Here is a 16,815-nt window from a genome sequence, read left to right as displayed (position 1 = left end):
GACATCTGTGCCTAATTCAGTGTTGAATGTTATCAGTATGAGTTTAAATGCTATTTAATGTCACATTTGTGCTTTATTATGTGCCAAATATTACTATTACGGGTTTAAATACTATTTTACATGACATCTGTGCCTAATTCGGTGTTAACTGTTATCAGTACGAGTTTAAATACTATTTTACATGACATCTATGCTTTATTCAGTGTCAAATATTACCAGTAGAAGTTTAAATACTATTTTACATGACAATTGTGCCTAATTCAGTGTTAAATGTTATCAGTATGAGTTTAAATGCTATTTAATGTCACATTTGTGCTTTATTATGTGCCAAATATTACTATTACGGGTTTAAATACTATTTTACATGACATCTGTGCCTAATTCGGTGTTAACTGTTATCAGTATGAGTTTAAATACTATTTTACATGACATCTACGCTTTATTCAGTGTCAAATATTACCAGTAGAAGTTTAAATACTATTTTACATGACAATTGTGCCTAATTCAGTGTTGAATGTTATCAGTATGAGTTTAAATACTATTTAATGTCACATTTGTGCTTTATTTAGTGTCAAATATTTCTAATATGAGTTTGAATGCTATTTTACATGACATTTGTGCCTAATTCCGTGTTAAATGTTACCAGTATGAGTTTAAATATTATTTCATATGACATTTTTGCTTTATTCAGTGTCAAATATTATCAGTATGAGTTTGAATACTATTTTACATATTTGTGCCTATTACAGCATTAAATATTACCAGTATGAGTATAAACATTATTTTACATGATTTATGCTGCATTCAGTGTCAAATATTACCAGGATGAGTTTGAATACCATATTATGTGACATGTGTGCTTGATTCAAGGTCAGATATAACCAGTATGTGTTTGAATACCATTTTAAGTTACATTTATTGCCATTCTTAAAGTGAAAAAAGGTAGTTAACCTCAGACGACTAAAAATAAATGACTAGCAAACAGTTTACACAGGAACATTAGAACTGTGACTAGATTAGTGGCCAACCGATAACATCAGTTATTCAGCATATAATTAAATAATGTTAATGAGATTTAATATTCATTAATTAGGTTTTTAGGTAATTAGGCTGTAACTTAAATATCATGTCGCATGTTGTTAGGACAGAGTGTTACACTCTAATATGTCATAAAAAAAGAAGAATTTTGAACCTAATTTCATCCCATGTTGACATTTTTGTGCTAGAAATGTGTGCAAACTAGTGCATATTTCATTGACATTGATAACTTTTTCATGTAATTAATTAGCTGTGAGGGTACAAGATGACTATTAATTTATCATAATTTATTATTTTGTTAGCCTATTGTCCCTATTCATCTGCAGTATCTTGCTTTAAGCCATGGGTAAACACATCTACTTCACAGTCATGTTGACAGACAAATGCAATGTAAACTCGTTAACTTATCGCAAACCTCTTTGCACCCTGAATGATCGGGAAGCTCATAGCTGCTGGCATGGAGAGGCTGTCCAGCATTCACAGGATTCAGGATCACTTTGTCTCCAACCACCACCTGCAATGGATTACAAACCATTCAATATGAGTGTCATGGCCGCAGATATCTGAAAAGCAAATATGTACATCCCTATCAGTTTACACAAGGAAGAAGCAATCTACAAACATTTAAACCCAGATTAGCTTGGTAAACCTGTTTAAATGTGTAATAGGATGATTCGCATGCTTTTTTTTATAACTCTTGAGTGTTTACGTGGGCTTTGTGCATGCAGTAGTTGTGCTTTCTATAGGCCATGGTTGGTATTTAGGTGTGTAAATGTATGACTTCAAAGAATGTTGATGTACTTGTACATACTGTAGGTGATGACTATAAAAGCATGCAATTTTATATGCACACTAAAAACAAAACTAATCCAAACCAAAGAAAAAAGAAGAATCATTTTGCATATACAGCTGAAGACTAAATTTTTAGCCCTGCTTTAAAGTAGTTATCATTTTTCAACTATTTCCTAAATTATGTTTAACAGAGCAAGGACATTTTTATAGTATTTATTATGTATCTTCTGGAAAGGTCTTTTTTATTTTAGTATGAAATTTTAAAAGAAGTATTTTATAAAAATACTTTTTCCACCAATTGACTAAAGAACAAACCACGGTTGTAATAAGTTGCATAGTTAATCTAATTAACCTAGTTAGGGATTTAAATTGCACTTTAAGCTGAAAACTAGTAGCTTGGAAAATAACTACCAAAATATTATGGACTAAAAGTTATTGAAACCTTTACGTTTGATAATGTGTTAAAATATTACTGTTAAAACAATATTCTCACAATTAAATAATATTTAAATTACTAATAATTGTTTTCAATGGTATGATATGAATATCACTGCTCTATAAGATTTCCCATAGATTATAATTAATAAGTATTATAGTAAACATTATTACAGTAATTAATTCTATTCAGCATGAATAAAAATAGCTACTATGATACTTACTATTAAATAAAAAAAGGGTTTGAGCAGCTTTCAGTTGTCAGTATTACAAAGCATAATGCTTTTTTTTTTTCTTTGAGCTCAACTAAATGATTATAATAGATTTTAAGCCAGAATAATAGATTATACATAATTATACATAATAGATTATAATAGATTTAACATAATATTTAACAATTAATTTAAATATCTATTTATTTATTTACACTGTTATGATCAGAAATGTCTAATTAATATGTAAATAATGTCAAAATATCTTATTCATCAGAAACAACTTAACTTATTGCATTTATTTTTTTATTTTGTAAATAAAAAAATACAATTATATTTCACAACATTATACTTATTATTTATTTTAATATTAAATATAAATTATCATACATATTTATTTGAACTGTGATATTGTTTATAAAAACTACTCTAACCTATTTGGAGGTAAAATAATACTATATTATATTTATTTATAAACTTCTTTGTTTACACTGCTATGATCAGAAATGTGTAATTGTGATTGAAATAATGTCACAATGTAAAAATACTAACCAACAACAACTTAACCGAATGCATTTTAGTTATATAACATTATTAAAATATTGTAATCGTTCTTTTATTTGAACTGTGATATACAGTAGTTTACAAAAACATACTTTTTGGCTTATTCATTGATTTTGAGGTAAAAATATACTACATAATATTTATAAAATTCATAATATTATTTATTTCCACTGTTATGATCAGAAATGTGTAACTGTGATGAAAATACTTTCCCAATGCAAAAAACCTAGCATCAAAACACTTTTTCCTAAACATGTTCGTTATTAATGTGATTTTGACATCAAAAATAATTCCAGAATGTTTCTGACATGAAGTTTCCAAAGACTCAACCTAATTTTTCTGCAAATTAATTTCCCAATTTTTGCCTCATATTTGTGACTGTTGAGCGTATGCGTGTTTGCATTGAGTTTATGTGTGTGCACTTGCATTACATTGTCTCCGTTGGCTCTGAGCTTCCAGAAAGGCTGAATGAAAAGCCAGGAGCCCTCATTCCCCGTCCCATCCAGAGTGACGCGCATTGCATTCTTCTCCAGTAGTGCTGGGAGACGCTTATTTACTGTCAAATACTTGTTACTCTTCATGTGGAGCAGCTGAAAACACATCGGCATTCATTAGAATCAACATCTCTGCCGTGTTCTTAATAAATATAAAACAGGCACTTCAGACACTTAAAGAGGACCAATAACACAAAATTCACTTTTATAGAGGGTTTAAGCATATTTGTGTGGCATTAGTGTGTGAATATAGCCAGCCTCTAATGGTAAAAATCTATTCATTCTGTTTTTGTTTTTTTTGTTGTTTTTTTTAAATCGCACTTCATAAAACCACTTTAATTGACATTCACCCTTTGTGCATGTTTTCAGAGGGAGGAAAGACCCACCCATTAGTGACAATCTCTGCCTCATTAGCATAGTCAGCCCTGAGTGAGAAGCAGCCATCCGCCATTAAAGTTTTCAGAGTTTTAGAATGCACCAATGAACACTGTAGCCTCTATAGCCATGTCTTTTGACACTTTCATTTTTTCACAAAGATAACATTAGTCCTGTTTTGAATCTGCCACTACGCTGACACATAGTTGTTAGTAGCTCTGCCCTCTTATTTACATTTAAAGCGGCCATCACCAAAACGACACAGTTTAAATGCAATATAAAAGAGAAAGTTTTAAAAAGTTATAAACAATTATTTGTGGTGTATTTTAAGCTGAAACATCTTGTAAAAAGGGGCAGAATAGCTCCCCTTTGAAAGTAAATCCACAAGCCACACATGGTGTCACTAATACTCTGGATCACTTGGCAGAGGAGATAATCATAATTATTATTCATTCATTCATTCATTTTATTTTTGGCTTAGTCCCTCTATTAATCTGGGGTCTCCACAGCGGTATGAACCGCCAACTTATCCAGCATAAGTTTTACGCAGTGGATGCCCTTTCAGCTGCAACCAATTTCTGGGAAACATTCATACACACTCATACACTACGGACAATTTAGCCTACCCAGTTCACCTGTACCGCATGATCCTGGACTGTGGGGGAAACCGGAGCACCTGGACGAAACCCATGCGAACGCAGGGAGAACATGCAAACTCCACACAGAAACGCCAACTGACCCAGCTAAGGCTCGAACCAGCGACCTTTCTGCTCTGAGGCGACAGCACTACCTACTGCGCCACCTCATAATTATTATTATTATTATGATTATTAGAATCAATTATTAACTGAACATTTATTTTATATCATATAATCAAGTCATATCCTATCATATCAAATCTTTTATGTAATGCTATGCCAGCAATAACGGCTATTTTCATGGCAAAAACGATAAAGTCAAAATAAATACAATAAAGCCACAAACAAATAAGTACATAAATTAGATTCATTAACATTATAGATAGATTATATATATAGTAGATTATTAACATTAATATATGATACAAACTTTAAAGTTTGCTGAATATCTTCTTTGAGTGAGTTCATTTCATGACTTCTGCATATATTTAAAGCGAGACAGTCCAATTAAGTAAACACTTGAGTCTTCATTTTTAACCTAAAAACCATGAATTAGTCTTGTATGTTCAATATGGACATGGTAAAAATCCCTTGATCAAATCTTGACTGGAAAATCTGTTTGAAATTTCAGGGTGTATTCCATACTATTTATTTTTAGTCAGCATGGTGGCTCAGTGGTTAGCACTGTCGCCTCACAGCAAGAAAGGAGGCTTGTTCGATCCCTGGTTGGGTCAGTTGCCATTTCTGTATGGAGTTTGCATGTTCTCCTTGTGTTCGCGCAAGTTTCCCCTAGGTGCTCAGGTTTCCACCATAATCATGCAGCATAGGTGAATTAAATAAACTAAATTGGCCTTAGTTTATGTGTGTGAATGAGAGTGTATGGTTCCCAGTACTGGGTTGCAGCTAGAAGGGCAACCGCTATGTAAAACATATGCTGGATAAGTTGGCGGTTAATTCCGCTGGGGCGACCACTGATAAATAAAGTGACTGAGCCGAAGGAAAATGAATGAATTGATTAGTCATAGCCACCATTTGTTTTAAAATCTTGCTACAGTCAACATTTCAAAAATGCAAGTCAACCAATGCTATCATACAATAACACAACGGTCTGTTGTGGTTTATTGTTGTTTTCCACAACACTGCACCTACTACTGAGCTTACTAAAAATAAAGCACTTCCTTTTCTTGTCTGAAAAAAAGACCTTTACAGATATTTTGAATGGGTGTGCTAGAGTGTGTTTGCTGAATGGCAGGAAGCAGAGCTGATAATTTCAACTATACAACACTTTCTGACAACTACAGTGTTATTATTACAGTTATAAAAGTTAATCAGTTATGTTTTGAAGGTCTCCTACTACTATAGCTTTATATTTACGAGATAAAAAAAAAACTTTTTTGTAATAAAAGTACACATCACTTCTTGTCTCACAGTCTCTGAAATGATCATTCAAGGATTCGAGAGTCTGCTCTGGTCAGACTGAAAATAATATAGATATGACTGTAAAAAAATGGTGATGATGGAATTTTTGATTCTGAGCCTCAAGCACAAGGAAGCTTCCATCATACATTTTGCATGATTACAACTTAATGCAGACTTGTAGAGCTGCATATTTCTGAATAAGCACTGAAGAGTTATGTTTCTGTTTCAATACAGTAAAACTATTAATGAAAAACTGGATCTCCTGATGACTTCAGTCGGCAGTTCAGAATGATTTCTTTATTTTAGAATAATATGACAGTATTTTGTCATGTACTTTGATCTTTTAAACTTTAATCATTTCACATTCAAACTGCTATATTTCACTAAGCATTAAATGTAATATTTATGATAAAGTATAATGGGGTATATTTATGATAAAAGTATAATGGGGTAGTTTAATATGTATTTGTGCAAATAAATGTGTTGGCTATTACTGTATTATATTATACTCTACAGTATTACTGGCTGTAATCTACAGAATCACCAAGCAGCCGTTTTTTTTTTTTTTTTTCAGGATCCTCTACTCTCAGAGATGCCCAAAGTGGGGCCCAAAGCCCATTGTAACCTTTGATATGGCCCACCATCCCATCTGAGAAGAGAGTGAAAATGAAGGAGAGAGTTGGGGAGAATGCCTTTAACAAAGATCGTTGTTTCTATTTTGACTAAACCTTTTTTGTTTGTTTGTTTGTTTGTTTGTTTGTTTGTTTGTTTGTTTGTTTGTTTGTTTGTTTGTTTGTTTGTTTGTTTGTTTGTTTGTTTAATTGCTGAGCTACAAAAAAAGCAAACTGAAATTAAATGTTGTGAATGAATCTGAGTTTTTAAAATGTAAATACTGTCACTCGATGAATAGTGGACTACGAAGAAGACATCAGCGAGCAAATCAAGGCAAAATTAGTGTAACCCCATTCTGTTAGAAATGAGTTATATAGTTCATTATAAAATGTAATATAAAATATACTGTGTTAGTTATTATACCGCAATGTTTTCTAGTTATTTTAAAATATTATTAAATAAATAAGGAAATTACACATGGCAACTATATTTATCTTCAGCCCACAAGCCTCAATCAAGTTTGGTTTTCGGCCCTTCATAAGAAAAAGTGTGGGCACCCCTGCTCTATAGTATCAGGAAAAGGCCCTGTTTCCTTTAGTGCAGCACTGCTGTAGGCACATTATCTGTCACTAACGTCACTGACAGAGAGGAAACACATTTTTTTTGCATTTTCTGACTCAGATAAAAAAAAATGTGTGGGTACAGCTGTGACTTTTAGTCAGTTACTACTGTACACAAACTGCAGAATTCACTGATGCGTGCTATTACACTGAAACAAAACATTTGTCCTATATATATATATATATATATATATATATATATATATATATATATATATATATATATATATATATAATGTTTATTAAAACAAATTTAGAAAGATTTTTATTTCTTACTGACATTACCAACCCACCATATGTCATCAGCATGTCTAGCCAATTATATTAGTTCATTGGAGTAAGCACCACCCACTTTTCAAGATATGACTGTCATATTACAAAAACATGTTTACACTTCACTTGTTTTTTTTCTTTTCAGCCATATAACTCTTTTTATTTATTTTTTTTAGAGTCCATAATTGGTGGTGTGCCTTGAATCTTAACTGTAATGCATGATTACCCCAGATATCTAGGAGAGCTCTTAATCTTTTGTTTCTGGAAGCAAGGATTAAGCAAGTCAATTCTGTCTCCTTTATATATTGTTAAATACTAGGGCAGAGTATATACACGAATCAGAGAGTGAAATTCACAACCTCTTAAAACCTTTTTTAAGATTCTTTCTATACATTTTAGACCACTTTAGGGTTCAACCGGAAACACTGGTGAGATTTTAACTGACAATATACTTACTAAATATTAATGGAAGAAACTAATCCAAAACTAAACCATTATTCATATACCGAATATAAAAAAAAATCTATTAAATCAAGCTAATTCAGCAGGTTGACGCCTATAGAACTGAAGAAATAATAGTGTTGTCTTGATTATTGCAGTAAACAAAGCAGCATGATGTCAAATCTAGCAGGATTTTATTGATTTCATAAACTACACAGCATCCTGATATTCACAGATAAAATTCAAGCAAACGTTTGCATACAACCATACATTGCATATTCAAAAAGAATATAAAATTGAATACCCTGCAAAATAGCACTTTTTAAATACTTTTTAAGGGCTTTAAATTTTTCTACATTGATTTATCAACTTTTTAAGACTACGTGGACACCCAGTAGTGAATGTCTAATTATCTTGAACGAACTGCTGCTTAATTGAGCTTTACTCCTGGTTTTATTTGTTTTTATGAATATTAAATGCAGTGATGTGTCTTAAAGAAATGTTTCCAAGTCTGGGAAAAACATATTTTGCAAACAATGGGGAAAAACGGGGCTATAAAATAAAAAAAATTAAAAGGCATAATTTTACTACATCCAAATTCTCACCTGAATGACGCTGCCGTATTTAACCACATCGCCGTGGACCTTTTTGTTCTCAGCATCATTCTGCTTTTGTTCCAAATTAGCTGCATGCTTTTGTAGGAGAAGAATAAACAAATCAATTACAAAGAACAGCAAACAGCTCAAAGGTACAAATGTCAATGAACACCTAAACTGAATACATCGATCAAATACATCAGATTCCTCTTTGCTCAAAGCTGTGATAAAAGTAAAACCACAAACACTTTCAGTATGATTCTCTAAAATGAATAGAAATATTTGAAACTTGCCTGCAATTTCTGAAGAAGCACCATGTCTCCAATTTTATCCTTTTCATGTTTGGCCTGTTTGGCTTTCCAGAACTGTTTCTGAGCCGAATATCTGTTCATGGGATACACCTTAAAGAGGCAGTCTACATTTAAAAAAACAACAACACACAAAAATTAAACAACATTTATGTTAGCTGATTAATGCATAATTGTAAATCTTTCTACAGTTCAAAACATGTTTATGCTTCAAAAAACACCAAAACCAATGTTTTCGTGAGACCGGAGAAACACAAATGACTCAAAATTCTGCATTATAAAAAATAACATTGAAAAATCCAGACTATTTAACTTGTATTCAAAGTAACCGGGGAGCATTTGTACTCACTTGCATATGATTTCAATTGAACTTTTGAATGGTGTGCAGATCAGATCTTGATGGTTTGGGGGTTTATGGTTTGAGGTTACTTTTTCTGCATCGCTGACCCGGTGAGCATTAACAAACCAGCCCTAATTTTAATAGCAGCTTGCTCAACAAGACTAAAGCAAATATTACCTAGGCAGGTAACTCTAAACCAGACATAATTTACATGCTTCTTTTCACACCCAGCCTCTATAACATTATGAAGAGTTTATTTGGGGAAATTCTTGCTTATTCACACTAACATTCATTAAAACTATTTTGTTATGTTTTTTATCTTTGCTGACGTTTAATTTAAAAAATAGTTCATTGTTCTTCTTTTCCCAGGTTCATTGAATAATATGAACAGATACAACGTTTAACTGTATAATGCATTATTAAACGCTGAAATTATAATTTTCAGTTCATGTTAATTTGATTCAATTCAAGTTTATTTATTTAGCACTTTTCACTATAATTATTGTTTCACAAGGGGCACATTATTGTAGTAAATTTATAGCATGGAAACATAGTTAACCTGCTGTTATTCAGCCTATAGAAAATCATCATACCCATTTAAAATAATTTTATTTGTCATACAGTCTGAAATCAAACCACATTCCAAATAACTTTTTCAGCCTTTGGAATATTTTTACAGCCTTCTCCTAACCTGTGGCTTTCTACAACTTTATCCTGAAGGTTTTTTGAAAGCAGGGTGTAATGTGAGTAAAGGTATAGATCTTAACAGGGTATGATGACTTTCTGTAGGCCCTGTATAGGTGATGTCTATGTGTACATGTTACATACTGAAACTGTAATTGCTTACATTGTGTATTAAGTATAATGCAAACTTTTATTTAAGAGGAAATTAAGCCCTTAAAGTTGTATTAAATATGGTTATCATTCTAAACAAATTATGACATTTATATTTGTTTCAAAAATATATATACATTTACACATTTATCATTTCAAATATTTTCAATAAACTTTAAAATGTTAATAAATATAATAATACATTAAAAAAATTTATCTGACTCTTGTGCATATTTACCCGCTTGTCATATGGCTTATTTCCATATAATGCAAATAAGTAAATAAATTAACTTAAAAGATTATGCTTAAATTAACAGTCAATTATGTGGAAAAAATATATGAGAAAATAACACTGGAACAATATTATAGTTTTATAGTACATAATAATATTCATCTGAAATCTAAGATTTTATGCAGACTTTAAGCTTCCAATGAAGTGAGCAATGAGAAAAAAAGTACATTTAGCTTGACTCAAGGTCATTTGAAAAATACCTCTGAATTTTTTGGGAGGGTTTTCTAAATCTCCACTTGCAGGCTCCACGACACAACGGTCATCCACCAGCCTGGGAAGGTAAACACATGGAGCCATCTCAATAAAACTGTATCAGCGGTCATAAAAAAGGATGGGTCACAAATTTCAAAAGTTCTTCATTCCTGGACTGAGAGTCAATTTCTGCAGACTTCAGACATCCTACTAGAATATAAAACAAATTCTCTGCAAAATATGTATTGGTGGTCTAGGTATATTATCAAGCCAATCAATCCTGATAACACCTCTAGGTGTAACCTGCAACTAACAATAGCAACTTTTGAGTGTTTCTAGGAAACAGGTTAAAACGTGTTTATATGTTGACAGGCCAGTTCAATAGGACACTCGATGAGCCTGTCAAACAGAATGACTGAAATAGCCCAAGGAGAAATCCTGGACGCCTGTGAATGCTGTTTCGGAGTGCCGTTCTTGAATAACGTGTGCTTTTTAGGATGATTGTCTCCATCGTTTTTGTTCTTGCATCTGGCCTGTATCCAAAAACAGGGGTGGTATTTCCTCCTGACATTAAAACAACAGTAAGATTTGGGCTGAAAAGTTCATGCTGTGAAAATAGCATTAAATAGTCTTTCTTCCTATTCAATGACTAAAAGGTCTCATTGTGCTGTATATGTAAATTCAAGGCTGTGAATTTAATTGAAGAAATAGTCTGGTGTTTTCACAAAATCATTCTGATTGCAGTAAAAATGAGACAAAAACAGTGTTCAGGTCACTCATTGGTCAACAAGAAGTTTTTTTAAACTGAATCAAATATAGTAAGAGTTCAGGACAGAATATACAGTTGAAGTCAGAATTATTAGCCTCCATTTGGTTTTTTGGTTTCTTTTTAAAATAATTTCCAAATGATGTTTAAGAGAGCAAAGGAAATTTTCACAGTATGTCTGATAATATTTTTTCTTCAAGAGAAATTCCTATTTGTTTTATTATGGCTAGGATAAAAGCAGTTTTTAGTTTTTTAAACACCATTTTGAAGGACAAAATTATTAGCTCCTTTAAGCTATATTTTTTCTGATAGTCTACAGAACAAATCATCATTGTACAATAACTTGCCTAATTACCCTAACCTGTCTAGTTAACCAAATCAACCTAGTTAAGCCTTTAAATGTCACTTTAAGCTGTATAGAAGTGTCTTGAAAAGTATCTAGTAAATTATTATTTACGGTCATCATGTCAAAGATAAAATAAATCAGTTATTAGAAATGAGTTACTAAAACTATTATATTTAGAAATCTGTTGAAAAAAAATCTTCTTTCCGTTAAACAGAAATTAGGGGGGGAAATAAACGGGGCTAATAATTCAGGGGGGCGAATAATTCTGACTTCAACTGTATATTAATTATTGATATCAAAAAAGTTCCAAAAAATGTGGAATATTACTATTGCTAATGATCACTCACAACACTGACTTCAGCTGTACATGTTATTTAAATGTTACTTAAACGTACAGCTATGAAAACTCTCTGGATTTATGATTTATGAGTTTCTGTAATTTCTTTTATTCAGCAAACTGATGACCTCTTAACAGTTTATAATAAAAATATCAGTTAGAGCATTTAATTTTGGTTTAAGAACAAAAAGCTGTTTGTATTGCTTATATTCATTTGTTTTATCCACATTCACATTTACAGTACATGTGGGTGCAGAATACCTTACTCTATGATTGAAAATATGATTTACAATCTAAGCTTTCTTTTTCACATCAACTTCTGCACACCTGTTTTCATATCTCCCTTTCTTTTTGCAAACCAAAACACTCAAAACACATCAAAGTGCAGAGTAAAAGTAAGCCACTGTACAACCAACTAGCACAGAAAAGGAGCAAAGCCTTCGAGCTGAAGAGCAAAATGCAGCCACTTGATTTATTTAGTCATTTAATTATTAATCAATAATCAATGTCTAGGATTTCAGCATATTAACTGCGAAAGCTTTAAATCCAGCTAAAACATCTGGTGCAGTATCTTCTTGGGTTGAGGTGAAGACAGACTACAGTAAAACGCACACAGGCAGGAAGACGTACAGTAAAAGTCAATGAGAAAGACACTCACCCCAGTGTGCTTATAAAACCATTGACAGTTCCTTCTGCATACAGGGACACAATATCCCCGATATGGAGAAAACTAGACGCCGAATCGGACATCTTTGCCTTTCAATGCGAAGATGGGTGCTTGCTTGAGTTTGTTCTTAAGAAGCCCGGACACTTTACTCTCAAACTCTTCCTGATAAAGCGGGTGGAGGCACGCGCTTCAGCCACAGTTAAAGTTTAAATGCATCTCGGCAGAGCTGGGAATTTTGAAGAAAACAGCAAACGTGTAATCCCTGGTCGGGTGTGCAGCTGGGAGCGTGGAGCACAGATGTCCGAGGAGCAGCAGAAGTGGCTCGTTGTTGGAGTTTTGCGGCGTACCTGAGGTCACAGCGCTTCAAACCAGGAAGCACGCGCAACTTTGTCAAGTCAAAACACGCCTGTAGGGGAGGAGGAAACCGCGTGGAAGAATACAGATGAGACTAACAGCCTCTTGAAAACGAGAAAAGCTAAAAAACAGCACAACAGTCAATGAGACCCCTGAGACTGACAGCTTCTCTTTGGCTCATATATTACGAGGTATTTTGGAGCGTCGTGCTTACTGTGAATGACCAGTCAATAGTTGAGAAACATGGACAGTAACACTTTACAATAATAGTACGTTACATGAATAATGATGTTTAATATGTAAACTAAACATTACTTTATTGTGAACTAATGATTCTTAAGGCATGTGCTAATCATGAACTATATAACTACAACATTAGTCACATGAGTTCATGTGTGAATAACGGCTACTTGTTAGTACATGATTGTTAATTAATGTATTATTTGCCACATTAGTTTATGCTTAATAAACTGCTTTAAGCTGTTAATATACAAGGAAACACTATTTTGATGGTCAATTTGAGTATCAGTAGACTGTCTGCTTAATATCTGTGCTACTTTACAGTACAATTTACTTAATTGCAAGTACATGTCAATTTACACTAATCCTAACCCCAACCTAACAGTCAACTGAGTAGTTAAGGGTGAGTTAATGATGATGTGCCCCTCCAAGTAAAGTCATGACATAACTGTCATTAACATCTCTTGAGTTCATGTTGGTTACATTTAGCTTAAACTTAAATGTTAATTAATACATTAATTAATAACATGTACCCACAAGTATTTAATGTAGCCATTATTAACACATAAACTCTTGTGAATCATGTTGTAGTTGAGTTAGTTCACCAATAGTGAGTGCCTTAACTGAAAAACAGAAAAAGTCTCTTCTGCTCAGCCTGCGTTTCTTTCACAAGCAAAAAGTATAATAAAAGTAGTAGGCCTGATAGTGCAAAATATTGCTTTAAGAGGATTTCTATGTGAGTAAAGTTAAATAGGCAATTAATTCCTGTCATTTTGAACATCGTTTAAATGTCCCATGATTCTTCCAAAATAATTTAAAATGGCAAATTCGCTTCTTGATGTCTGATTATTATCAGTGTTGAAAACATGAAAGGGGTTTATAGTGTTACAAAATAACTAATTTCTAATATAAGTTGCTTTTTGGAACCAAAATATGTAGGCCTATCATTGTTTCCACAAAAAAATATGAAAATAAAAACGTACTTTTAAATGAATTATAAGAATATGAAACGCCATGATTGGACATAAATAATAATTGATCAGAATACAGCAGCAAATCAACAACTTAGAATGGTTTTTGAAAGATCATGAAACACTGAAGACTAATGATGCTTAAGATTTTGCATGGAATCACTTAAATTAAGTACATTTTTAATTGTATTAAAAAAGTTATTTTTAATTGAAATATTATTGTTTTATTGTCTAAAATGCACATTTGGTTAGCAATGTAATTTACCTTTCATGTGGTAACATATTAACTGCAATTAAAAATAAATTTAGTGTAATCGAAGCAGGTGGTTTATTCCGCTATGGCGACCTTTATAATTGAGACTAAGCCGAAGAAAATGAATGAATAAATTAAAGCAATCTCTGTCTGTAAGCAAGTCTTATAAAAAAACAAAACAAATCAAAATGATTTTTTGGGATAACACCAGGAATAGTCTAAGAAATTTAGTGTAATCGAAGCAGGTGGTTTATTCCGCTCTGGCGACCTTTATAATTGAGACTAAGCCGAACAAAATGAATGAATAAATTAAAGCAATCTCTGTCTGTAAGCAAGTCTTACAAAAAACAAAACAAATCAAAAACATTTTTTGGGATAAAACCAGGAATAGTCTAAGAATGTTTATATGAGGAGGCTACATAGGCCCAGGCACGTGCACACATAGGGCTCAACCTGTGCAGTGCACATGCCCTTTTTAGTCTTGGATAGAAAGTGCCCTTCCAAAATGATCAAAAGTGCCCCCGCGACGCAACACACCCTTGGTCCCGCCCTTCAGTAGGCGCGCGACAACACAGCTGATCAGAACGCGCGCGACAACACCGCTCCCCCCAACCCCCCCTTCTAAAAATTTATCCTGCACATGCCCTTTGGACGGTCTCTGCACGGGCCTCTATAAAAACACAACCACACAGCCTCTCATTTTATAAAATATGAGTAAATTTCATGTTTCAGTTCATAAGCCAAAACATGATATTCAACAGGACAATATTTAGTTTAAAGGCCCACAATCTAATTGTGTAATTGTTTTTATCAGTCAGTTCAGTTTCAGTTGATTCAATTGTAGTTTTTTTTATAGGAAATGTCATCTGCAAGTATAATATCTATTTACATAATAACTAATCCATTACTAACATCCAGTAATGCTTGTTAACATTAATTCACTGTGAGTTAACATGAATTAGTAATGAACTTCATTAACTAACCTTAACTTACATGAACAAATACTGTAAATGTATTGTTTATTGTTTGTTCATGTTAGTAAATGCAATAACTAACATTAACTAATACAATCTTATTGGAAAAGTCACCAATATTTTCAATACATAATGCTCTTTGGCAATGGCATATATTTTTGCACTTTAATAGTACAGGTAGTTACTGTGTACAGTAAAGGCAACTTCTACAGCAACAAAAGCTTATGTGTTGTGTTACTTCGATGTGTTGTGGTTTATGCTGAGAGCCCTCAGACTCACAGTTGAGAAAGGTGCAATCAATCTTTCCATTCAGGCTTGAAAGCAAGGCCACAGTAGGTTTAGTTGGTATGAAATGATTCTTCACTAAAAAAAGAGTAACCTGCAACATGTAAAATCACAACAGCACACTTGCTCTGAACATCCAGCTGAGTTTCCACGTATTCAAAATGGATGTCCAGGCAAATTTACATTCAAATCAGGAAAGATGGGATGCAATTGTGGGTGAATTTGCATTGCTGGTTGACCACTCAAAAGTCGATAAGAAGTTTATTATGACTTCCTCACTTTCTCCTTTTGTAACAGCATATTTCATTTCATTCATTAAGCCTTTTCAAGTAATTACTGTTAGCACAAAAATGGAAACTCGTAAGATATAGATAAATGAGTTTTTTTTAGAATCGATCAGGAAACTGCTGATCCATTAAAACCACTTTGCATACACTATTAGCAAACCTAAAGTTGTTTTAAATGTTTAATGCTATTTTAAATGTTCCTTATTTTGTTTTAGAGGTGCATAAAATAGGTTTACATGCATTCAAGGTTAAAAAAAAACACTATCTTTCTCATAAAGAATCACCTCTTTATTGCACATTTCCTGAAATTGTTCATGCAAATATCTGGTCTCTCTAAAGCCGTCTTCCTCTGAGCCTATTAATTATAATAATACTGCATTTTATTTAAACACAAAAAAATGTTGGCACCAATAGCCTAGTGGTTAAGTGCGCCAACATTGAGCACCTTCCCCTCTCTCTGCTCCCAATACTTTCCTTTCTGTAACCTCCACTGTCCTATCCCAATAAAAGGTGAAAACCCATAAAAACAATTATGTAAAAAAATACAATCAATTTTTACAGCAAATTGCTGTTGCGCTTAGAGAGAGAGAGTAGGCTGTCGGCATCAATAGAATCATAAACAGAATGAATTTTATTCGCCAAGCGTGCTCAAACACAGTTCACTTTTTGTGGTTTTTCAGGATCTCACATTGTTAGATATTTTATAGTATTTTTGCAGTTGTTTACTGCACTGTTACAGCACTGCTGCCAGCAATTTACTGCAACTGCCCCTTTACAGTAACTTACCTGTAAATATGTTTCACAGCAGCAGGGCCCTATACCGCAATTTCATTTTACAGCCAAATAGCCTTACTACAACT

At 32.9% G+C, this 16,815-nt stretch overlaps 1 protein-coding gene across 2 annotated transcripts in view; it reads right to left on the bottom strand.

The window, feature by feature from the left end:
• Window positions 1-16,815, bottom strand: part of itpr3 (inositol 1,4,5-trisphosphate receptor, type 3) — a 98,874-nt gene that overhangs the window by 59,707 nt on the left and 22,352 nt on the right. The window contains exons 3-8 of one of the 2 annotated variants that reach the window (NM_001313811.1): window positions 12,583-12,997; window positions 10,484-10,554; window positions 8,803-8,924; window positions 8,519-8,605; window positions 3,473-3,631; window positions 1,454-1,552 (exon numbers count right to left, since the gene is read on the bottom strand). In NM_001313811.1, coding sequence (NP_001300740.1) covers window positions 1,454-1,552; window positions 3,473-3,631; window positions 8,519-8,605; window positions 8,803-8,924; window positions 10,484-10,554; window positions 12,583-12,674 — 630 coding nt within the window. In that variant the 5' untranslated portion in view covers window positions 12,675-12,997. Of the gene's footprint in view, window positions 1-1,453; window positions 1,553-3,472; window positions 3,632-8,518; window positions 8,606-8,802; window positions 8,925-10,483; window positions 10,555-12,582; window positions 12,998-16,815 lie in introns of those variants that run through there. The other variant, XM_017357380.3, reaches the window with a different exon arrangement.

This window comes from Danio rerio, chromosome 8 (assembly GCF_049306965.1).
Source record: "Danio rerio strain Tuebingen ecotype United States chromosome 8, GRCz12tu, whole genome shotgun sequence".
NCBI lineage: Eukaryota > Metazoa > Chordata > Actinopteri > Cypriniformes > Danionidae > Danio > Danio rerio.
Note: the sequence above shows the minus strand (reverse complement) of the source record. Positions and strands in the feature narration are given on the sequence as shown.